Below are 26,106 nucleotides of genomic sequence, written 5' to 3' on the forward strand. Positions count from 1 at the left end.
TGCACTGGTTTTCACATTGTATTTGTTTTGGTGAAACACTGATGTCTTCAGGTAGACTGGTCGATTCAGAGATAAATGCATCTGGTTTGTATGATTGTTAATTTTAATTAACGAAGACAGTCTATTACATACTTGCTCCTCCCCCTGTCTCTTCAAGTGGAATCCGTGATGTGGCCTGAGTGCAAAACTTACAGCCACAGATATTCGTGCACATGTCTCAATTCGGGTGTAAAATGGAACAATGGAAACTCCAGGTTGGCATATGAACAATATAGGAAAAGATAGAACCTCCCTGCTGGTGTATCAACAATGTAGGGAAAGACAGATTGCTACTTACCATAAAGATGACATGTTATGTTGGAAACCGACACAATTAAAAGACATACACATAAGGTTTCAACTGTAGCCTTGGTCAGAAAAGGAAAGAGAAACACACACCAGTTCTTAACACAAGCAAGGACACATCATGCACATATTACCGCCAACTCAGGGAGCTTGGCGGTCATGTGAACATGAGGTGTGCCTGCTTATGTGAATGAGTGGTGTGTGTTTCTCTTTCCTTTTCTGATACAGGTTGTGGACGAAACCTTAAGTGTAAGTGTCTTTTAATTATGCCTGTCTGCAGCTTAGCAAATCATATTTATGATAAACAGCACTCTATCTTTTCCTACTTTGTTGAGTGTAAAATATGCAAGTACATACACAGCGTATGTCACTCATTTTCAGACTCTGGCCTCCACGGAAAATGGCGATACACTTGTCGTAGTCAGTGATGATCTTTCTGCCCTGAACAAACGAGAAGAAAAGCTGCTGCACATAAGTAAACATCACACTTGTAAGGACCCTGTGGCACTGAAGGAACAAAATGACATATTCAACTCTGAACTGTTGGGCTTAATGAATGAGATCTCTACAGCTAGTGAACCTTTGAGGTGTGTTGGCAGACTGGAGAGTCTACACAAGCCATACTGTCCTGTTCTCAATTGTGACGCCACCATCACAACTGCAGAGTTCACATTTGGTTGCCCTGGCAAGATACCAAAACTAGGATGCCTACCTCTCTTTTTGCCTGCACCACGATCACCCAAGTGGGGCTTACATATGCCAACAATGTGGCCTGCTCCATCTCACATGATCACAGATCGTTATGGTTCTATTTGCCATCTAAAACTTTTACGTGTTTTGTTATGATGCTTGATACCAAACTTGGCCTATTTCATTTTTCCCACTGTCTCTGTCCACGTGTATGCATAAACTCTGGCGTTTAGTTGCTGCAATTGCATTTAATGTTTACTTTGTTATTTGCAAGAAAACAGTAGATTCTACAGTTTTTGCCAACAAGGTAATTTCGTTTTTCACATGTGCACCAACAGCGTGGATCCGGCATTGGTTCATTGTTATGACAGCAGCAACAGCAGCTTGAACAGCAGTTAGATTTGCTTTGTCAGTTGGTTACAATTGCCACAGTCCTTCCGCATCATCCCACATCCTCAGCTTTTCCACCCTGCTGAGTGGCAAAGGAAGAGTGGGAATTGTTTGTGTAGTATTTGCAACAGCATTACACAGTGTTTCAAGTAATGGGCCAACTGTGCAAATGTCCTTTTTTGCTAATCGAAACCAAAAAAATTTATTTGCTTCAGAAAGTAGCTCCATTAACAGATCCATGTGACATTGTCATTTTTTCAATGTGTGAGTTATCCAGTGCTTACTGCCATAAACAAACCCACATTGTCGCAGCCTGTACTGAACCGAAAATGGGTCAGCCCTGTCGGGTATGGTTAGTCAACTATTATATATTCTAATATGACTACTACAGTCGGAATTTCTCTGTTGTTGCCACATTCAGCCTTCTGTGCTCCTCTAGCAGCATTCGGTCTGCACCCTGTCTGTCTTTAGGCTATTCACTTATTGTAATCAGAGGTCTAATCAGTATCACGCCCTTAGACTATCCACCCATTGCAATCCCTTGTATGGAAACATGGCTGAACCATATATAGTCGGGGATTTGATCAGTGATGATACTACTGCAGCAACCCCCCCCCCCCCCCCACCTTCCCCCTCCCTACTTTTCCCTGGTGTGAGTGTTAAGCACTTTACAGCACTGCTTCCGTCTACTTTTCCCTGGCATGGAAGTTAAGCAGAGCTGTTTCTCAACCAACAACACAAACATACATTCACACACTAGTAACTCCAGTCCTCCCACACTAACACGTTCTACTGTCGAGGCTATGTGACTTTCTTAGTCCCAGGCAATGAGAGGCCCCACCTTAAAACCAGCTAGTACGAAGTTTGTGACTGATTTTACTAGATGGCTCGCAAGCCACCCAAGAGGTTTCTTGAAATTCCACCACCCCTCTTCGTATAATATTAGTAATTACCTTTGCCCATCTCTCTTGCTTTAAGGACATCGCACCCCCTCCCCTCGCCAAGGTGCTACATACTCAATTCACTGCTGGTTAACTAAGACCAGACCTGTTCTGACCCATGGTAAACTTGGTTTAGTAGAGGCCAAATTTCTTTGACTCAGTTCCTTACTCTCCTGCTAGGCCGGCAGTAGGCAACTGATTCTGCTGTGGAAGTCCATGTGGAGAGTACGCCTTACTGCCGTATCATTCGCTGCAGATATTTTTTTGCCTTCCCCATTTCTCTTACCCTACTGCCCCATCAACGTTTCTATTCTGTGTTTTTCCTTTCTGCTGTCAAGGAAGTGATGCTTGGCTATGCCTTCCAGCAGCACTACAAGAACTAATATAACCCTGTATATCAGACACACTTTTCCAGCCATTTTATAGAGATATCGCACGAAGCTACGAGATGACTTCCGGCTGTTAACCCCCAGAGGGCAGTGAGGTTTTGTTGACATGAAGTGATGTATGAGGTTACTTTATTGAGGTTATTAGTGAGCAGTCAAAAGGTCTTGTGTGTGTTATTTTAAGTGATGTTAAATGGTCTGTTTTATTCTGCCACCCCAAAGGTCAGAGCAGAACCATTAACCATGATTCATTTTATCATACAGTGAGTTTCCAGTTGAGACAGTCTTTTTAGTTGTCTAAATTGTGGCCTATGTTCCCAGTGCATGCTTGCTATAAGCAGAGACCGCATGGCACAAATACGTGGGCTGACACAGAGGTCGCCTTGCAATAAGCTAGTCACGCCCCCGGACGCTACCACTTCTCTCCCTATTCTTCTCCTTGTTTGCTGTAATTGATTCTAATCTTCCTATGATTTATCAGTCATTTATTGTATAAGTTTTGAGTGACAATGTACGCAGAGTATTATATAGAGTATAGCTCTAAGAATACTTTCGAGCAACTCAGCCCTTCTACTTAACGGTAGTGGTTCACTATTTAATTCCTCTCCATGTAATATCACCACCCCTCTGAGGAATTTATCTTTATTGGTTTATCACTATGAGCAGTGTTTAGAAAAGGACCTTTGGCGTGACTTCGGTCATCTCTTCCTGCTGTCCCTAAACAGCAATTTCCTGGAGAATACCATGTTAAGTTGTGAAATGCAAGCAAGAGTGTTCCTTGCTGCCCTCATATGATAGTAGTTCAGTAGAAGATAGTAATGAGTAGAAAGGAATAGTAAAAAAGTAAAATACCCCCAAAAGAAAAGGCATGGCCCTCCTTTAGACGTAAGGAACTATGTATGTGTATGAAGCCCCCCCCCCCCCCCCCCGTGATCTATTCATCGCCCCTTCCGGAACCCCCCCACTTATGGCTGCCTGTCACGGTCAGCGACCTCCGCCACTACCACCGCTAACAGCTGATTGGTGCAACCAGTGCTGCCACTCGCAGTGTCCCACACCACCACCGCACCATCCGCTATCTTCCAAATTTTGTCAAGCAAGCAAACATCACCCAATTATTGTCATTTTTTAATACAAATATAACACAAAAACACAAATAATCAAAATGTATTGTTAAAATTATGTAAGGCCGTCCTTCCCAGGAGCCCCTCTAGTAACTGTCAGTTTACCACCCCCTCCCACCCTCCCATGCTTCAATCTTGCGGAGGGGTGAAGGGTGTACAATGGGGGCCATTATTGAATGGATTTATTGGTATAAAAATTTGATTTTTATTTTTCACTTGATGTTCGTCAGTGCCTTCTGCCTGGCAGCTAGTTGCAGCATCTCAGTCACGTTGCCCATAAATGGATAGAACCACTCTGAATCTCACGTGTTGAACCATCGGCAGCTAAATTCACGTGTTGCTGATGAGGTAACGCTATTGAACTGTCTGTCTTACGATCTGGCCGACCAATAGGGAGGCTTGGAGGCGGTCAAGTGGGGGTGGAACCACGGCCAGCTGCTGGGAGTGGACACGCCATTCGCAATCTTCTGCCGGCAGGTTCCAAACTGATCACACTCTCACATCTCCTGCTTTCTTGGGCGGTAGCCCATTCAGTTCCCGCGGCTTCTCTAGGCCTGCCTGTTTATGGCATTAAACATTCATGCATATAAAAAATGTATAATTCTTCATGGGTGCCTACAGTTTTCCCCTCCTGGCGAATCATGATGCATTAACATTACTACAGAAATTTCGAGAGTACTTCCTCCCACATACATCTCCTGTAATGACCATGAAGAGATAATTCGAGAAATTAAAGCCAATACAGAGGCTTACCAGTGATCATTCTTCCCACACTCCATTGTTGTTGTTGTTGTTGTCGTGGTCTTCAGTCCTGAGACTGGTTTGATGCAGCTCTCCATGCTGCTCTATCCTGTGCAAGCTTCTTCATCTCCTAGTACCTACTGCAGCCTACATCCTTCTGAATCTGCTTCATGTATTTATCTCTTGGTCTCCCTCTATGATTTTTACCCTCCACACGGCCCTTGATGCCTGAGAACATGTCCTACCAACCGATCCCTTCTTCTTATCAAGTTGTGTCACAAACACCTCTTCTCCACAATTCTATTCAATACCTCCTCATTAGTTATGTGATCTACCCATCTAATCTTCAGCATTCTTCTGTAGCACCATATTTCAAAAGCTTCTATTCTTTTCTTGTCCAAACTATTTATCATCCATGTTTCACTTCCATACATGGCTACACTTCATACAAATACTTTCAGAAATGACTTCCTGACACTTAAATTTATACTCGATGTTAACAAATTTCTCTTCTTCAGAGATGCTTTTCTTGCCATTGCCAGTCTACATTTTATATCCTCTCTGCTTCGATCATCACCAGTTATTTTGCCTCCCAATAGCAAAACTCCTTTACTACTTTAAGTGTCTCATTTCCTAATCTAATTCCCTCAGCATCACCCGATTTAATTTGACTACATTCCATTATCCTCGTTTTGCTTTAGTTGATGTTTATCTTATATCCTCCTTTCAAGACACTGTCCATTCCATTCAACTGCTCTTCCAAGTCCTTTGCTGTCTCTGACAGAATTACAATGTCATCAGCGAACCTCAACATTTTTATTTCTTCTCCATGGATTTTAATACCTACTCCGAATTTTCCTTTTGTTTCCTTTACTGCTTGCTCAATATACAGATTGAATAACATCAGGGAGAGGCTACAACCCTGTCTCACTCCCTTCCCAACCGCTGCTTCCCTTTCATGCCCCTCGACTCTTATAACTGCCATCTGTTTTCTGTACAAATTGTAAATAGCCTTTTGCTCCCTGTATTTTACCCCTGCCACCTTTAGAATTTGAAAGAGAGTATTCCAGTCAACATTGTCCTGAGGGTATTTCGCCTGTCTCATACATCTTGCTCACCAGATGGTAGAGTTTTGTCAGGACTGGCTCTCCCAAGGCCGTCAGTAGTTCTACTGGAATGTTGTCTACTCCCGGGGCCTTGTTTCAACTCAGGTCTTTCAGTGCTCTGTCAAACTCTTCACGCAGTATCGTATCTCCCATTTCGTCTTCCTCTACATTCTCTTCCATTTCCAGAATATTGTCCTCAAGTATGTCACCCTTGTATAGACCCTCTATATACTCCTTCCACTTTTCTGCTTTCCCTTCTTTGCTTAGAACTGGGTTTCCATCTGAGCTCTTGATATTCATACAAGTGGTTCTCTTTTCTCCAAAGTGCACTCCATTCACAACTGGAACAGCGTACCACCCTACGTGACCATTCTCAGCGAGTGTGATGGTGGCATGTGGAGAGGTCCCATTCTGGCAATGTTTTGGAGTGGCACTGGTGTTACAGTGTGTGGAGTCACCAGCTATGACTTCATGAAGTGGCTGGTAGTGAATGAGGGGATTCTGATGCCACAACCGTATGTCACAGACATCCTGTATTTTCATGTGTTACATCACATGCAACACTATTGTGGTGCAATTTTTTGCTAGCATGATGCTCATCCACGTATAGCACGTTTCTCTCTGAACTGCCTGCATGATGTTGAGATACTCTTGTGGCCAGCTAGATTGCTAGGTCTGTCCCTGATAGAACACGTGTGAGACCAGCTCGAACATTAACTCCATCCCAGATCCAGTATTGAGGATATCGAGGACCAGTTACATCAATTGTGAGCCAACTTCTCTCTGGACACGACTGCTTTATGGCACCCTTCCCAACCAGATCAGTGCATGCATCAAGGCTAGAGGGGGTGTGACAGGATACTGACAACTTGTTTCATACTGCCAAGTTCTTAGTAAATTTGACTCAATTTTATAATCATTGAAATGACATCATAATCCCTCCCAACCCATGAAGTTTCATTCCTTTGCCTTCCTTCCCCCTCCACCTCCCCCTCCCCCATCTGAGTGCTCCACTTTTTTAGTCAGATGATGTACCTCAACTTGACAGACAATTTTAGTGTAGTTATTTGCATGTTCTAGCCAACAGCCTTGCTGCAGTTCAAAAATGGTTCTAATGGCACTGAGCACTGTGGGACTTAACATCTGAGGTCATCTGTCCCCTAGAACTTAGCTACTTAAACCTAACTAGTCGAAGAACATCGCACACATCCATGCCTGAGGCAGGATTCGAACCTGCAACCGTAGTAATCACATGGTTCCGGACTGAAGTGCCTAGAGCCACTCAGCCACTGTGGCTGGCCTTGCTGAAGTGATAACACCTGTTCCCATTAGATCACCAAAGTTAAGTGCTGTTGGGCTTGGCTAGCACTTGGAGGGGTGACCCCTCCCCCCCCAGTCTGCCAAGTGCTGTTGGCAAGCAGGCAATTTGACTGACAAGGGGGCCTCCCCTTGTTGGGATGTTGGGATGTTGGGATCACAGACATACTTCAAGCTTTAGTAGGCCATTAAAAAAACAATGTGAAAGTTGTACAGTGCACTACTCTGGCAATTCCGAGAAAATCACAAGAGAAGTTTTACACGTCTATTATGTGCTTATGAATCTGTGCATAGGTGTTGGGTGTTAGAATCTGTGGTGGTGAAGTGATTAGTGTTTGAGCTTCATAAGATGAGAGTGTATGACATGAGGGTTTGACTCCCACTTGAACTTAATTATTAATCTATTTTTTCATCACTGGTCACATTTTTTAATTTATATGACATTTGAGGGATAATATTATGAAAAGAACATGTGTATTTGCATGAACTTTCAACTTATGTTTTCTATGCCTGTATCACAAATATTATCCTGCAACATGTGATGTCAAGAGCACATCTGACAAATAGTTGTTCATTACTCTTGTGCTCTAGCACATCGTGACTTACTATATTAACGATTGATAATAACATCATTCGCATCATTATTTATCAAGGTTTGATTTGGGCTTTCCAAGTCTGTTCCTCATCCTTGAAAATTTAATTACAAGTAGTAAGTAGACAAATAATATGGGATTCACTACAACTTCATGAAAATGCCCATGAGGTTTTCTCATTATATTACCTCTCAAATGTAAAATAAATTAAATAATGTGACCAGTGAAGAAAAAATGTAGGTTAACAAGTAAGTGTTACCAGGATTCAAACTGTCTCCTCATGCATGACCCTCATGCAGTGTGCTAAAGCTAACCACTTTTTATAATCTCATTTTGTTCATTATTGTTCATTGCATTTGATCAGGGTGGGTGATCCATCATGACACCTGTTCAAGAACATTGTTGATCCATTAACTCAGGTCAGATGGTTAGCTGCCTTCTATAATTGAAAAACTAACACTCTGAGCTACTGTGCTGGCAACTACTTCACCGCAATGCCTTAGGCTCGGCACCTTCACTCAAATACATGTGTTACACTATAGACATGTAAAACTTCTGTTGCAGAACTGCACCTTATTACTTACACATTATGTTGTTTTGATGGCCTACTGAATGTGTACAAAGTTTGAGGTAAATCTATGATCCCAACGTTGTGGCATCCCCTTGTGAGGAGTAGCAATTAAGGTCCTGTAAACTGACAATGGCGGGGAGAGCAGTGAGCTGGCGACATGCCGCTCCATATCCACATCCACAGGTGTCTATCAGTTGAGGATATATGGTGGTCGGTCAGTACCGTTAAGCCTTCAGAGGCCTGAAACTTCCTGGCAAATTAAAACTGTGTGTCAGACTGAGACTCGAACTCGGGACCTTTGCCTCGAGTCTTGGTCCAGCACACAGTTTCAATCTGCCAGGAAGTTTAATATCAGTGCGCACACTGCTGCAAAATGAAAATCTCATTCTGGCTTCAGAGGCCTGTTTGGGCAGAGTTTGGTTTTAATTTTTAGCTGTGCGACATAGCCCTGGGGTCTCAGGCATCTTGTAACGGTTCTTGTGGCTCCCCCCATCAGAGGTTCGAGTCCTCACTCGGGCATGGATGTGTGTGTTGTTCTAAGCATAAGTTAAAGTTAGATTAAGTCTTGTATAAGCCTAAGGACCGATGACCTCAGCAGTCTGGTCCCATAGTCTTTACCACAAATTTCCATTTTTTTTTATTTTTATTTTTATTGTCTGATCACCCATGATACACAACAGGTCTGTGCTAAAATTATGTATTTTATACCTACATAAGGCAAAATGACCATCATAACAAAATAAGAGAAATCAGATCTTGTATGGGAACATTTAGGTGTCCATATTTCCCATTTGCTAGTCAAGAGTGGAGTGACTGAAAAATAATCTGAAAGTGGTTCTATGAACCTTCTGCCAAATACTTTAGTGTGGCTTGCAGAATGACGAAGTAGATGCAGAAATGGTGCAGGACTATTTTTGTTGTGACCCAGTAACTGAAGTAAGGTACAATCTTTGTTGTATTTTATGATTTCTCACAAAGGTCAAAGGATATGACCTTTTTGCACATCACTTTACAATTGGGCATTGGATTCACCTGTTTGTGTAGTCCTTTTGTAGGTTAAGTGAGGAGAGAAGTACAGGGGGGCATTAGCATTGAGGCCTCACTAGAAAGACTGTAATAGGCTCATTTAGAATTAATCTGATAAAGATGCAGAGAATAAAATCAAGATAGCTTGGCTAGGATTTAAACTGAGGTTCATCTTTTTAGACTCTGAAGAACAGAACTTACAGACTCAGAAAACAACTTATGTTGACAGATGTTTCTTTGCAAGCAGTCGATACCATGAGTGGCAAGATTATGGGAGTCTTCATAAACCACGTGCACCAACCTGGACATGAAGGGGAGGCTGTCAGAGAAGTTGAGACTTGTCCAGATCCAGCCTTCCGTGAGATCCTACGGTTCACCACCTCTGTTGATCTCCAGGTGAACCTACCATTTATAAATGTTCTCACATAACGAACTAGTGAACCAAGCAATGATTCACAGATGCTAATTTTCATGGGCTTTGGGTATATGTCCTAATCTCCTTTTCCTCTATCTTTCTGTCCATCTCTTCTTCCCCTTATCTTTATCCATCTTATCCTCCTCCCCTCATCTCTGTTCATATCTCTCTCTCTCTCTCTAAAAATATATATATATATATATATATATATATATATATATATATATATATATATATATATGGTTATAATAGAGGGAAACATTCCACGTAGGAAATATATATCTAAAAACAAAGATGATGTGACTTACCAAATGAAAGTGCTGGCAGGTCGACAGACACACAAACAAACACAAACATACACACAAAATTCAAGCTTTCGCAACAAACTGTTGCCTCATCAGGAAAGAGGGAAGGAGAGGGAAAGACGAAAGGATGTGGGTTTTAAGGGAGAGGGTAAGGAGTCATTCCAATCCCGGGAGCGGAAAGACTTACCTTAGGGGGAAAAAAAGGACGGGTATACACTCGCACACACACACATATCCATCCACACATATACAGACACAAGCAGACATATTTTGGTCTTTAAATATGTCTGCTTGTGTCTGTATATGTGTGGATGGATATGTGTGTGTGTGCGAGTGTATACCCGTCCTTTTTTTCCCCCTAAGGTAAGTCTTTCCGCTCCCGGGATTGGAATGACTCCTTACCCTCTCCCTTAAAACCCACATCCTTTCGTCTTTCCCTCTCCTTCCCTCTTTCCTGATGAGGCAACAGTTTGTTGCGAAAGCTTGAATTTTGTGTGTATGTTTGTGTTTGTTTGTGTGTCTGTCGACCTGCCAGCACTTTCATTTGGTAAGTCACATCATCTTTGTTTTTATATATATATATATATATATATATATATATATATATATATATATATATATATATATATATATATATATATATATATATATATATATATATATATATATCTGCAGACTCACTGAGAAAGAACATGTAAATAGTAGTAAGGAAAAGTGGGGGAACTGTGCACACTTAAGCAAAAGTTATTATTTTGGCATATTTATTGTAGGTAATCTAAAACCAACTGCATGTAAGATTACTGTAATTTCTCTACTTTCAGTACACTAAATCAAGTTAACTGTAAATAGCACAAATATGTGGTTGGTTGGTTGGTTTGGGGAAGGAGACCAGACAGCGTGGTCATTGGTCTCATCGGATTAGGGGAGGATGGGGAAGGAAGTCGGCCATGCCCTTTCAGAGGAACCATCCCGGCATTTGCCTGGAGTGATTTAGGGAAATCACGGAAAACCTAAATCAGGAGGGCCGGACGTGCGATTGAACTGTCGTCCTCCCAAATGCGAGTCCAGTGTCTAACCACTGCGCCACCTCGCTCGGTCACAAATATGTGATTATAAACTGTTCCCCACACCAAGTGGTAATTTTCTGCAAGGTTGGGGAATTATGCTATTGAGAAGGAAGCTTATATTACACATACATGAGTGAAAATAATTTCCACTTAATTTATCTGCTAATTTATGTTAAGAAATCAGAGTACTGAAATGTATTTAAACACTAACATGGAATGTGTAAGTACTTTCATTTTTATATTTCAAAACATTTTAGAATATTCATTTCTTGTGCAAGTAGTCATCATACACACAGTCTTGGGGTGTTCCTTTTGCAGTAAATGTGGCACAATTCCAAGCAGAGCACACACACCCTGTACCAAGTTCTCCACAGCTGCAAAATAACTCATTCATTAGTTACCACATTTGGATAAGGAGTTCCAAGATCCAGTAAATTGGTTATTGTAGTCGTCATTGTGGTGTCATGCCAGACACCACACTTGCTAGGTGGTAGCCTTTAAATCGGCCGCGGTCCGCTAGTATACGTAGGACCCGTGTGTCGCCACTGTCAGTGATTGCAGACTGAGCGCCGCCACACGGCAGGTCTAATGAGACGTCCTAGGACTCGTCCCAGTTGTACAGCAGACTTTGCTAGCAAAGCTACACTGACAGTTACGCTCTCATTTGCCAAGACGATAGTTAGCATAGCCTTCAGCTACGTCATTTGCTACGACCTAGCAAGGCGCCATTACCAGTTTATATTGAGATTGTTATTAATGTACCGTCAAGAGCGATGTACACCAATTATGGATTAAAGTTAAGTATTCAAGCAACTACGTACTTTATTTACTAGACTCAACTCCTTTAACTGTTCCAGACCACACGCCAGTTTGCGTGAGCTTAAACGCGTGCATTTCGGCCTCCTCTAGCTACACGGTGTTGGCTCTTCTGCCAACACATCAGTCATCATCAACATAATCAGAAATGCTGGGAACATCTAATACCTCTGATTACTCTGGTGTTTTCTGCATACTTCAGATTTTCTTTTTCTCTCTAGCTGCTAGGTAAAGCACCCACATACACTTTTCCCATTCTTGTTATTCAAATCAGTCTGTCAATTCCTTTGACTCTTTACTGTCTTCTTCATTTCAGGTTCTTCCAACTTCTTTTTCATGGGATGCACACCTGTTCTCTTTTAGTGCACCATGACACCAGTGTGTCATTACATGGCTAGTTCTGTATGTTAAACCAATGGCACAGCGTGGTTGACTCTCTACTCCAGGAGCATTTGGGTTCCATTGCTGATGACTTTATTTTCAGAATTTTAGCACTGACTGGCACCAAACACGATAGCCAAGATGTTCTGGTTACTAGTCAAGAACATTGCATCTTTCTTATTTCAGTTTTTGTTTTTTTACTTTTATTATTTATTTCTAATTTTGGATTTTATTTTATTTTTAATCTTTCAGTTTATTTTTATAATTTTATTTTTATGTTTCTTTTTACTCCTACATCAGATATACCAAGAAACAAAAAACAAAGATTTTCTTGTAGGATGCATTAAATGCACGTATTTCAAAAATGTATAACTTTTTATCTCTCCTACTTAATCTTGAATATTTTTTTAATCTAGTAGTTTTTTAACATTTAGTCAAATATTAATGTAACACTTTATCCATTATGTTTATGGAACACTGTAATTGTGTTTCTTATTGAAAACCTTTAAACATTAATGTTCTTGAAATGGGCCCCTCTTATCGTTACTTTTAATACTTCTTCTATACACAAAATTTCACATCTGTGGCTTCTGTATTGAACTGTTCAGCTTACTGCCTTAAAAATTTAGAGAAAATGGGAGTTACTCCTACAACTCATTCTTCAATCATGCAATCCTGCTGGTATCAATATTTCCTGTACTCTGAATCGGTCATTGTTTGTGGTTTCTATACTGTGGAGGTCTGTGAATCTGCCACTATTGGGGTAAAATTCTTCAGATCCTACTGATTTTGTGACCCTTTCATCATAAATTGAATGTTCCCTTTGCCATCCGCACCAAAAGAATAAAAGCAACACTATTATATCTGCCTGGATCAGTCTGCATGAGTCACTTGAAGCGTTCACTTCATAATGGAACCTGCAAGTCATTGCCATAAGTGTGATCCTCAGGTGGCTGTAAGCAGCAAAATCTTTAAGCTTTGGCAAGTGAGGCTATGGTCTATTTGAACCTCAATTCATAAATTTGAATTTTTGTGTGAATTTTATGAAACTGTGAAAGACTAAATGGCATTATGTGCCTCATCCATTTTGGTTTCATGAGTTTTTGTGTGCCATGCATATCCACAGTCATTGGTAAGCAGAGAATAGGACTTTCCACTTCCAGGTGAGCAAAACTATCACTGACTAAACTGGCCAATGTATAATGTAGGCAGAAACTATAGTGCTGAGGAAATAATACAAGTTGTATGAGATTTTATTGTTTCGCATGTGCAAACAAAAGGAACTATGAATACATGGAATAATTTCTTGTAACTGTGATGGTATACGTGGATTTTTCCCCAGGAAAGCACAAAACAAGTGCCTAATAATGGCACACTTGCAGATAAAATCCTCTTTACTACTTACAGTGGTGCAAACTGATGCATGGCTGTACATGCACTAAGCTCAGAGTACACTGCTTTCCTCTCAAGATATTCCACTCACAGCCCTCCTGTGATGATCAGAGAGTCTTATCTCCTCATATCACTGGTGAATTCTGCACATGTTTCTGCTGGACACTTTATTACTCAAGAGGTTTTTCACCTGAGGGCAATTGGAATGACAGCAAGCAGAGAACAGACTACAGGTAACTCTTTAAAACTATTTTGAGGTTGCCTGTGAAAGCAGTTTATGGGCTCTTGTTCCACAGGCAGACCAAAGCATAGCAGTCACTGTTTGACAATGAGTCTGGAATTTTACTCCACAAACTGAAATAACTGACACATGTTTTGCACAATCATTTTATCCGACCATTCATTAGGCTTTCACTAGGTGGTGACACTTGGGTTAACTGTGTACTCTAGTGAGACATAAACAAACTTAGCATATCTTTATTACAGTGGGCAGAATATCGCACATCAGAAACAAAACTGTTTCTTTGACACTACCAAAACATTGAGATTAAACATTACTTGAGACTTCCTGGCAGATTAAAACTGTGTGCCGGACTGAGACTCGAACTCGGGACCTTTGCCTTTCGCGGGCAAGTACTATAGCAACTGAGCTACCCAAGCACGACTCATGCCCTGTCCTCACAGCTTTACTTCTGCCAGTATCTCGTCCCCTACCTTCCAAACTTTACAGAAGCTCTCCTGCGAACCCTGCAGAAGTAGCACTCCTGAAAGAAAGGATATTGCGGAGACATGGCTTAGCCACAGCCTGGGGGATGTTTCCAGAATGAGATTTTCACTGAGTGCTTGGGTAGCTCAGTTGCTAGAGCACTTGCCCACAAAAGGCAAAGGTCCCGAGTTCAAGTCTCGGTCCGGCACACAGTTTTAATCTTCCAGGAAGTTTCATATCAGCACACACTCCACTGCAGAGTGAAAATCTCATTCTGTAAACATTACTTAATGGTGGTTCAGAACATAATAGATACAGAGACAGAAATTGGAGAGTGGAAGTTCAGACACTCTGTTTACTTCCATTCCTTGTACACAGCAGAAGTGGGGGTTGATGTAACTCCATTAGGCTAAGCTAGGTGAAGCTTTACAAGCCCATACGAGCTGGCCTCAGTACAAGCCCGGACCATATGCCTCTTCTACATGGAGGTTATCAGAATAATCATGGCGAGGGGTTCAAGCTAGCTACTAACTGTTCAGAAAATGTCACTCACCATTAACAGCTGGACCCTCTCAATCCATGAACTCCCATTACATTTCCTCCTCAGCTTCTGTGTACTTCACATTCTTGGCAGGCAGTGTGTATTAGCTACCTGTGGAGTCTGGTATAGATAAAATGTGTTTTTCAGGTGTCTGAGAAATTGCGTGCCCTGTTCCCTGATGTACACCTTCACCGGTTGGAGATTGTAGCTGGGTCTGTCGACCCAGCTGCCAGGAATTGTGGAATTGGCATTGCCCTCGTCGAGCACACCAAGTCAGTATCTAACATCTACATCAATATCATGTGCTGAAATTTACTAGCAGATTAGAGGGTAAAGACTGAAAATTGTTGGAGTTATGCTGTGTGCCATTTTGAAAAATTGTATTCTGAGTAAAATGCATTTGAAGTTTTGAGATGTGTTATAGACATGAACAAAAGGAGAAAATTCTATTTTTAGAAAACCCTTACCATTAATCTGCTATCCCAGGAGTGGTCTGTCATAGTTTTGTAATTGTGATTGAAATCATATCCACTCATTTATCATACAATAATTGAAATATTGGTTGTGGGGTGTATGAATGTACAAGACTTTACAGTCCTGTTTAGCCCGACTCCAAACAGGCACATTATTAGGATGATTCAATGACTGATTTCATATGCATTCCATATAAACTTACTACTTAGTATAACAACTGCTGTGCAGTTTAAAAAAGAAATTATTATTGTGAAGCCTAAGTTTCCAGGACTTTGTTCTTGCAATGTGATGTCTACATTGCATGTTTCATATTTCATGTGTTGAGAAATAACAGAGAAAATACCAGGAAAATTTATAATCCTACAGCTCTATCCATATTTCACATCAAAGTCCTGGCCACTGTTATTCAGTTTCTCTGCAAAGTCACTGACTCCTTTGAACTGCTTTCAGCCTCATATCTGTTCTTTGGTCACCTTTGACACCACATCAGATATGATATTTTTATACCCTTCTTACCTGATTACACTTTCATATCACTCATTCTTACATAAAAGACAAAGCTGTGTATTATAAGCTCACAAATGAACTATCAAAAGTCACACTGCAAACAAAAATCGAGATTCAAAGCAAAAGAATTGTCTTCTTTGTGCACATACTGACGTTTGCTGATGCCAAGCTAATATACTGTTTGCTGTGAAATGCATCTAACTATACCCCAAACACTACAGGGGGTATTGAGTTGGCACAGGTAGGCCATTTCAGGTCATCCAAGGCACTAAAGGGGTAGTTCAGAATTCCATAGAACAAATTTTTTTCAGGGATTAGGGTTTTTGCCTCTTATTTTAGAAGGTTCAAAGCCTCTTTTAAGCCATTAGAAAATGATTTTTTTTGTTCTAGTTACCTATAATGGCTTTGTGCTGGACCAGGACTCAAATGCAGAAAAGCAAAGCTGTACCGGATGAACTACCCAGCATAAGTCACAACATACCCTCTCAGCTTTACTTCTGCTAGCACCTCTTGTATGCAGTAGAATTTGGGAATTAGTGCATTCTTAGCAAAGCAATGTTCTGCACAGCAGATGAGAAGGAAAGACTGATTTTTGGGAACTGCACTGGATGAAATTTGAAAACCTGAGATCTTAAAGGTGGAAGATAGGGTATTATGCAAGACTGAGATTACTCCTAAAACATCATACGTGAGTTAATAACAGTGAAAAGCTAAGTGCATTATATGTGATAGAGGTGGGAAAAAATAGACAGGTCAGAAAATGAAAGATGTAGAAAAATGAAACAGGGTGAGGAAAAAATGTTTGCTATGAAGAAATGCTGAGATTTAAGAAATTAATGTAAATTAAAGCCAGGTGGGTGGTGAGACCCAAGGACATGTTGTAGCACCAGTTTCCACCTGCCGAGTTGTAAGAAAGTGGTGTCTGGGAGAAGAATCCAGATGGTGCGTGTGGTGAAACAGGCACCAAGTTAACAGATTTCGTGTTGTAGAGCATGCTCTGTGACAGGATATTGCGTGTTGCCAGAATACACCCTCTGCCTACCTTATAATTTGGTGGTAGTCATGCCAATTTAAAAGGCCCGACAGTGTTTATATGACAGGATATTGCGTGTTGCCAGAATACACCCTCTGCCTACCTTATAATTTGGTGGTAGTCATGCCAATTTAAAAGGCCAGACAGTGTTTATATAACAGCTAGTATATGACATTTGTCATTTCACAAGTGGCTCTCCCTTCAATGGTATACATTTTGCCAGTTGCAGGGCTGACTTAGATGGTGGTAGGAGGGTGCACAGGGGTAGTCTTGCAGCGGGGCAGTCACAGAGGTGGGAGCCACATGCTAGGGGATGGTTGCACAAGGAGTGTAGGGCCTTCATAATCAGAAAATTCAACAAGGACATGACTTCCTAAAATCATATCCTGAAATGAGCTCCATTCTGTGTGAGATTTTGTCCACGACACCTGTAATGACTTTCCATCATCCTCCCAATCTCCACAATACCCTTGTCAGACGCTATGCTCCTTCTGCACCCATCTCCCAACTCTATAGATTCTACTCCTGTGACTGTCTGCATTGCAAGACTTACCCTATGCACCCACCTACTACCACCCACACCAGCTCCACAACTGGCAGAATATATACTATCAAAGGGAAAGTCACTTGAGAAATGACATGTCATATACTACGTGTTACAAAAACACTGCTTGGCCTTTTACATCAGCATGGCTACCACCAAATTATCAGTTAGGATTGATGGGCTTAGGCAGAGGGTGTGTAGTTGCAACACACTATATGCTGTTGCACAGCACATTCTAACCAATGGCCTCGCCGCAGTGGCAACACCGGTTTCCATCGTATCACTGAAGTTAGGCACTGTCAGGCTGGCCTGGCACTTGGAGACTGCCTGGTCTACCAAGCACTGTTGGCAAGTATGGCACTCTGTCCTTGTGAGGCAAACTAAGGAGCTAAGTGATTGTGACACAGCGGCTCAGGTCTCATAAACTGACATATGGCCAGGAGAGCAGTGTGCTGACCACGTGCTCCTCTATATCCGCATCGAGTGACGCCTGTAGGCTGAGGATGAGACAGGGACCGTCGGTACCAATGGGCCTTCGTGGTGTGTTCAGGCAGAGTTCAGTTTGTAGAGTATGCTCTACAACATGACAGTCGTGATCTCGGTGCCTGTTTATCCACACATCCCATTTGGGTACTTCTCCCAGGCAGCAGTTTCTCAGAACTCTGCAGATGGGAACCAATGCTACAACATGTTCTTGGGTCTCACCACCCACCTGGCTTTAATTTAATTTAATTTCTTTCAACTTTATACTTCTTCACAGTAAATATATTTTCCTCATTCCATTTAACTTTTCTCCATCTTTCATTTTCTGACCTATCTATTTTTTCCCACCTCTATCACATACAATCCACTTAGTTTTTCAGTCTTATTAACTCATGCCTAATGTTTTAGGAGTAATCTGTCTTGCATATTACCCTATAATCCACCTTTAAGCTCTCAGGTTTTCAAATCTCGTCCGTTGCAATCCCCGACTTCAGTCTTTCCACATTACCCTGTCCAGTAAGTCTCACCTGACACAGCATTCTGGGCAACTGTTACAAACTGTACCCATTTTCCTGAACCTCTCCAGTCCTCTTCCTTCACCTCTCTTCCTTCCCCTTCATATCTTCTGCCAGAAGAAGAAGTCACAGGCTCAAAATGCTTGCATAAGTAATACCATTTCTTATACACTGAAGCACCAAAGAAACTGGTGTAGACATGCATATTCAAATACAGAGATAAGTAAACAGGCAGAATATGGCACTACAGCTGGCAATGCCTGTATAAGACAACAAGTGTGTGGCACAGTTGTTACATAAGTTACTGCTACTACAATGGCAGATTATCAAGATTTAAGTGAGTTTGAACACGGTGTTATTGTCGGCACACGAGCGATGAGACACAGCATCTCTGAGATAGCGATGAAATGGGAATTTCTTGTATGACCATCTCACAAGTGTAGCATGAATATCAGGAATTCAGTAAAACATCAAATCTCCAACTTTGCTGTTGCTGGAAAAAGATCCTGCAAGATCGAGACCAAAGATGACTGAACAGAATCATTCAGCATGACAGAAGTAGAAACCTTCAGCAAATTGCTGCAGATTTCAATGCTGGGCCATCAACAAATGTCAGCATGTGAACCATTCAATGAAACATCATCAATATGGGCTTTCAGAGCTGAAGGCTCACTCGTGTACCCTTGATGATTGCACGACACGAACATGCATGTCCAGCTGGTGGAGGCTCTGTAATAGTGTGAGGCATGTGCAGTTGGTGTGATATGGCTCAAATGGTTCAAATGGCTCTGAGCACTATGGGACTTAACTGCTGAGGTCATCAGAACTTAGAACTACTTAAACCTAACTAACCTAAGGACATCACACACATCCATGCCCGAGGCAGGATTCGAACCTGCGACCGTAGCCATCGCGTGGTTCCAGACTGTAGCGCCTAGAACCGCTCTGGCCGGCTGGTGTGATATGGGACCCCTCATCCATCTAGATATGGCTCTGACAGGTGAAATGTATGTAAGCATCCTCTCTGATCACCTGCATCCATTCTTATCCATTGTGCATTCTGACAGACTTGGGCAACTCCAGCAGGACAGTGGTACACCTCACACATCTGGAATTGCTACAGAGTGGCTCCAGGAACACTCTTCTGATTTTAAACACTTCCCCTATCCACCAGACTGCCCAGACATGAACATTACTGAGCATGTCTGGGATGCCTTGCAACATGCTGTTCAGAAGAGATCCACCCCCTCATACTCTTACAGATTTATGGACAGCCCTGCAAGATTCGTGGTGGAAATTCCCTGCAGCACTATTTCAGTCTTTTAAGATTCAAAAGAAAGCTGTAAGAGTAATAAGTATAGTTGCTTACAGAGCACCATGTAGAGGTGTCTTTAAGGAATTAAAAATCATGACCTTACTATATATATATATATATAAAACAAAGATGATGTGACTTACCAAATGAAAGTGCTGGCAGGTCGACAGACACACAAACATACACACAAAATTCAAGCTTTTGCAACAAACTGTTGCCTCATCAGGAAAGAGGGAAGGAGAGGGAAAGACGAAAGGATGTGGGTTTTAAGCGAGAGGGTAAGGAGTCATTCCAATCCCGGGAGCGGAAAGACTTACCTTAGGGGGAAAAAAGGACGGGTATACACTTGCACACACACACACACACACATATATCCATCCACACATATACAGACACAAGCAGACATATTTCATATGAAAGGCTAACACTTTCCAAACAGTTTTCAAACACCTAATTATTTTACCCTTACCATGCCTCTATATAAAAAAAAGTGTTGTTGATATAAAAATGCACATTGATAATTACAAAACCAACTCAGATCTTCACTTGTACAATACAAAAAGGTGCAATGACATCCACATAAAAAGAGTAAACAAGGCTTTAACACAAAACAAACCAACATTCAGGGTACTACACTCCTGGAAATTGAAATAAGAACACCATGAATTCATTGTCCCAGGAAGGGGAAACTTTATTGACACATTCCTGGGGTCAGATACATCACATGATCACACTGACAGAACCACAGGCACATAGACACAGGCAACAGAGCATGCACAGTGTCGGCACTAGTACAGTGTATATCCACCTTTCGCAGCAATGCAGGCTGCTATTCTCCCATGGAGACGATCGTAGAGATGCTGGATGTAGTCCTGTGGAATGGCTTGCCATGCCATTTCCACCTGGCGCCTCAGTTGGACCAGCGTTCGTGCTGGACGTGCAGACCGCGTGAGACGACGCTTCATCCAGTCCCAAACATGCTCAATGGGGGACAGATCCGGAGATCTTGCTGGCCAGGGTAGTTGACTTACACCTTCTACAGCACGTTGGGTGGCACGGGATACATGCGGACGTGCATTGTCCTGTTGGAACAGCAAGTTCCCTTGCCGGTCTAGGAATGGTAGAACGATGGGTTCGATGACGGTTTGGATGTACCGTGCACTATTCAGTGTCCCCTCGACGATCACCAGTGGTGTACGGCCAGTGTAGGAGGTCGCTCCCCACACCATGATGCCGGGTGTTGGCCCTGTGTGCCTCGGTCGTATGCAGTCCTGATTGTGGCGCTCACCTGCACGGCGCCAAACACGCATACGACCATCATTGGCACCAAGGCAGAAGCGACTATCATCGCTGAAGATGACACGTCTCCATTCGTCCCTCCATTCACACCTGTCGCGACACCACTGGAGGCGGGCTGCACGATGTTGGGGCGTGAGCGGAAGACGGCCTAACGGTGTGCGGGACCGTAGCCCAGCTTCATGGAGACGGTTGCGAATGGTCCTCGCCGATACCCCAGGAGCAACAGTGTCCCTAATTTGCTGGGAAGTGGCGGTGCGGTCCCTTACGGCACTGCGTAGGATCCTACGGTCTTGGCGTGCATCCGTGCGTCGCTGCGGTCCGGTCCCAGGTCGACGGGCACGAGCACCTTCCGCCGACCACTGGCGACAACATCGATGTACTGTGGAGACCTCACGCCCCACGTGTTGAGCAATTCGGCGGTACGTCCACCCGGCCTCCCGCATGCCCACTATACGCCCTCGCTCAAAGTCCGTCAACTGCACATACGGTTCATGTCCACGCTGTCGCGCCATGCTACCAGTGTTAAAGACTGCGATGGAACTCTGTATGCCACGGCAAACTGGCTGACACTGATGGCGGTGGTGCAGAAATGCTGCGCAGCTAGCGCCATTCGACGGCCAACACCGCGGTTCCTGGTGTGTCCGCTGTGCTGTGCGTGTGATCATTGCTTGTACAGCCCTCTCGCAGTGTCCGGAGCAAGTATGGTGGGTCTGACACACCGGTGTCAATGTGTTCTTTTTTCCATTTCCAGGAGTGTATTTTGCACAACAAACTTCCAACTCACCTAAAAGAAATAAAAACATTAGCTACATTCAAGGAAGCAATATTTAAATTCTTAATGACCATTGCTATTATAGTGTAAATGAATATCTGCAGTAACCTTGTAGCAAGTAACTACATTCATTTGCTATATGTTAACAGTACCATAAATTAAATGCTTGCCACAGCCTCAGTGTTAATTTTTCTGAACAAAAGAGTTAAATTAATTATTTACTTGTAATGTATTTCATGTAAAAGGCCCCAAACGAAAGTGTTATATCAATTATTTACTTGTAATGCAAAACATCCTTCTCATACTTTTATATTATTACAGTAATCAAAGTTGTATTGCCCAAAACTATTGAAATGGGTACAATGAATGATTGTATTATGTAGGAAACTGTACATCCTTATCTTACTATGTTCTTTCACAAAATTGATACAATGTACATTGTCTTCTACTACTACTACTACTACTACTACTACTACTATTGTAGTTGGGTTGTACATGACACATTTTTGGAATCCCTGCTGGTTGACATGGGGTGACATGAATGAGACCATTCTGTTTAGAGATACTGCATTGTTTTTGAACACAGAACATGTTCTTGGGTTCCACAACATGTGGCTGTCAGGGAGACTTGACAGTAGTTTCACGGATCACTTCTGTTATCCTTCTGGTAGATGGGTTTTGTACTTTTTAAGGCCAAATTTTTTTCAAGGGATCTACAGTATATTATGATAAAAAGGATCTAAATCGTTTACAAATTTGCTATAGAATATCACTGGAATTAATTTTAGTGATATAGCTGTTTTGCCAATATGATCTATATCACATCTTTTCTGTGGTGCAAGAAGTAAACAGACTCTCCTTCAATAAAGGAACATTTGAAAATGATGTTCACTATTTCTGCTATTACTCTTGCTACTCTCTTTCTCAGCTCCTATGACTTGCGTGCTTGGACGGCAACTTTGGTACCACTAACAGCCTTTATATATAAGCGGTATTTCTTTGGGTTTTGTGAGAGCTTATCCAATAATGTTCTGTTATGTTAGTCAATGAAGGTTTCACATTTTTCCCTCACGACAACTAAATGTGTTACATTCAGCATCTTTCCATTTATACCCCTATGCTTCATTATACACCTGTTATGCATTAGTCACTGTTTGTTTAGACAGTATGCCACGGAGGGGTCCCTCCCATCATGAACTGTTGAGTAGGTAAATAGCCATCCAGTGCGTGTTCAGCTATTCTTTTAAATCTAAGTCACAGTTCTACATTTTTACTACGATAGGTAAATGTTTTGAGATCTTTCTTGAGAAGTGATATGACTTCTTCTTTGTCTAACTTATTAAATGCACAAATCTTCTTATTTGTTTTAGCTGCTCTTAATCCTGTAGTAATTATTGTTGTTACAGATACCTTATTGTCAAAGCTACCAGTTTGAATAAGAGCTTCCACAAAGATGTTAGGTCTGTTTGTTGCTGTTAGGTCTAGCATATTTCCATCATGAGTTGCCTTCCAAACAATCTCCTCCAGCAACCACAATATGATTATTAAATATTTATACTAGCAAACTGAGGGTTTCTCTAAATTTTGCAGTAAATTTTGGGGGTGGATCTGATGGCTGATAGAAAGATACAGTCACAGTTTTACAATTATCCTTGACAGTCTTGTCTAAACTATCTTGCATACGGCTTCAATTTCTACCTTGCGAGTATTAGTTTCTTATCTACTGCAACTAGTATATCATCTTATTTTACCATTAACCTATCCTTTCGCTATACAATCAGTTTATTTCAGTTTTTACATATCATTTTTTAACTAGTATTATGTAAGATTTACTGCTTTTTGGTAGTACTTCAAACTCTGGTATTTTTCTAGGAATCCTACATTAGTTGAGTAACAGAATTTTAGTCCTTTCATCTGTAGGGATCATTCATGTCTCCAAATCTTACACTAATACTTGGTGTGCCCTACATCTCTCATTATTTGGAATGGCTAGAGAGATGCTGGAAAAAAAAACAACCTTGTGTGCAACCCCACATGCAGTTAGCTACCTGGGTAGCCAAGTCCATGAAGTCATCCAGGAAGTCACAGAACAGTTATTCACAGAATCTTGGATGTCTTTCCTGGAAGCCTTCTACTTGGCTCAGACAAAAGGACCTCAAACTTCTCAGGACAAGCCACTGAACATTCTCTTTGGACATAGGATCTTTTGCAGAACTTCATATTATTATCTCCACTGATACCATTCATGATACAGACATTGCACTTCTAAAGTATTTTGTTTAGCTGCCCCATAAAGCAGTAAGAAGGCAATTAATAAATCTTGAAATATATTTTGAGGGAGTGAATAAGTTGTTGTAATGTGACTCAAGGAGCGAAGTACATCCACAAACCCTGTCTTGTGGCTAATCCAAGGAGCATGTGTCACAATGTCACATAGAAGATGGTGTAATTAGATGAATGATGAACATTAACTTCACATAATGAAGATTTATTCAGCACTTCCATATACAAGAGAACAGAGTGATCTGCCTCCAGCCAGACCACATACAGCATATTTATAGGTACAGAACATTCCAGTACAATGATGCTTGACATTTGCGTATACTTCTGGAATGTACTCAAACTGTATAGAGAAATTAAAATTGTACAGTACAGGTGAGTTTTGAATGCACAATCCTCCATGCAACAGTTTAGCATCATAACCACTACACCATGGTGCTTCTCAGCTTCTTCTGTGACAATATTCTGTTGTGGTAAGAAAATAACAAGTACGTGCACAGGATTCAATCTTGCTTAAAAATGTTCCAGACACGTTCTTAAGAGTGATAGTACTAACTGAGCTAAGACAGTGTTGTCATTCTATGTGCACATGCAGCATCTGCTTCAGGAGTGTTTGAGCATTGTCTGTTGAACCACAGAAATGGGATAATTTTATAGGTTCATACAGTTTCTCAGTATTAACAGTGATATCACTGATTATTGCTCTCTTCTAGCCTGGAAACCTCACACACCCCATTATCTTACACTAGGTAAATATGAGACACTAATGGTTGTCAAAACTGCACTAAAATCTTGTGAAAATAAAACAAGTTTTAGACAGGTTGATAAATGTTCTCTACACCAGGAAGACAAAAAGACTGAGAAGTAAATGCTGAGGAATAGACACTTTATTATTATGCCATTGGTAGACTGGCAATTTGTGATCTTGCTGTCAAAGTAACATATACAGCCTATGCAGTGTTGTGGTTCATTCAAAATTAAAATCAAAACTGGACATAAACCTCCTTCATATTAGTTGTCTTCAATTTATTTAGTAGTAGTTCATTGTTAAATTAGTCTAACACCTAAACACATCTGCTATTTCGATAGAATCATTTCATAAGTATGTGTCTTATCATTCTGTTGTTTTTCCAAAGAGGCATTCAAATATACAAGTATTACTCTTCACTAGGAGCGTCTTGCATCTCTGCATGATACACGTAAGATGTATCATGCATGCACCAGGCAGTCTGATTAGTGTGAGCCAATCAAGTGTGTAGCTCAGGATTTTCAGTTGACTTGTGGACTGATTTTGTTTGGAAGGCACTCTGAGGTGAATCTTGCATTGTTTGGACATAGAAACTTGTTGCTATTTTCATCATGCATTTCATATTCGTTGGGTGAGATCACTACGTGCTCTTGGCTTAAGCAACACTTTACACAAGTGTTCTACTACATTCCCATAAGGCATGTTTGTTATCCAAAGACATGGTTTGGTTAGGGAAATTCTTGTACTTGTTGCTTTTTCCAATTGAAATGGAACTTAGCTTTTCTTTGTGATCAGTTCAGAATTGAATGTCTATGTGGCTAGCAATATCTACTTGTACTTTACACATCCATGAGCATTCATGCTGTTCAGCCCCCTCTCTCTCAACAACACAGGAGCAAATTGCTTTAGTAATTTTGTGAATATAGTAAAAATGTGGTATATTGTGGCCCTTTATGTAATGCCTGACATTGTTTAGAGATGCCTACACACAGCTGCCTATTCTGCACTTAAATTCATGTACATTAGATGACCTCTAAAAAAATAATCTGTGTTTGTCTTCCTGTTATGTTGAGATTTTCTTTGTTAGCAGTAGGAACCTTGTGGCTGTAAACACCAATGTCCTGCACCCATCATATCACAAATCCTTGTCCTGTATAAGAGCTTTGCTTTAAACAAATGATGCACTCATGTTGTCATAGCAAAGCATATTATCCTTGTATTTTACATAATACCTAAGCTTTTCAACAAGTATTTGCATCATGATGAATGCAGTTCTCACAGAA

The 26,106-nt window shown here is 41.4% G+C and overlaps 1 protein-coding gene across 2 annotated transcripts in view; it reads left to right on the plus strand.

The window, feature by feature from the left end:
* The window catches only part of LOC126424821 (arylalkylamine N-acetyltransferase 1-like), an 84,691-nt gene that overhangs the window by 51,540 nt on the left and 7,045 nt on the right, over positions 1-26,106 (plus strand). The window contains exons 3-4 of one of the 2 annotated variants that reach the window (XM_050087614.1): positions 9,460-9,626; positions 15,001-15,125. In XM_050087614.1, the coding sequence (XP_049943571.1) occupies positions 9,460-9,626; positions 15,001-15,125 (292 nt within the window). The remainder of the gene's footprint in view (positions 1-9,459; positions 9,627-15,000; positions 15,126-26,106) is intronic. The other variant, XM_050087615.1, reaches the window with a different exon arrangement.

Source organism: Schistocerca serialis, chromosome 10 (genome assembly GCF_023864345.2).
Source record: "Schistocerca serialis cubense isolate TAMUIC-IGC-003099 chromosome 10, iqSchSeri2.2, whole genome shotgun sequence".
NCBI lineage: Eukaryota > Metazoa > Arthropoda > Insecta > Orthoptera > Acrididae > Schistocerca > Schistocerca serialis.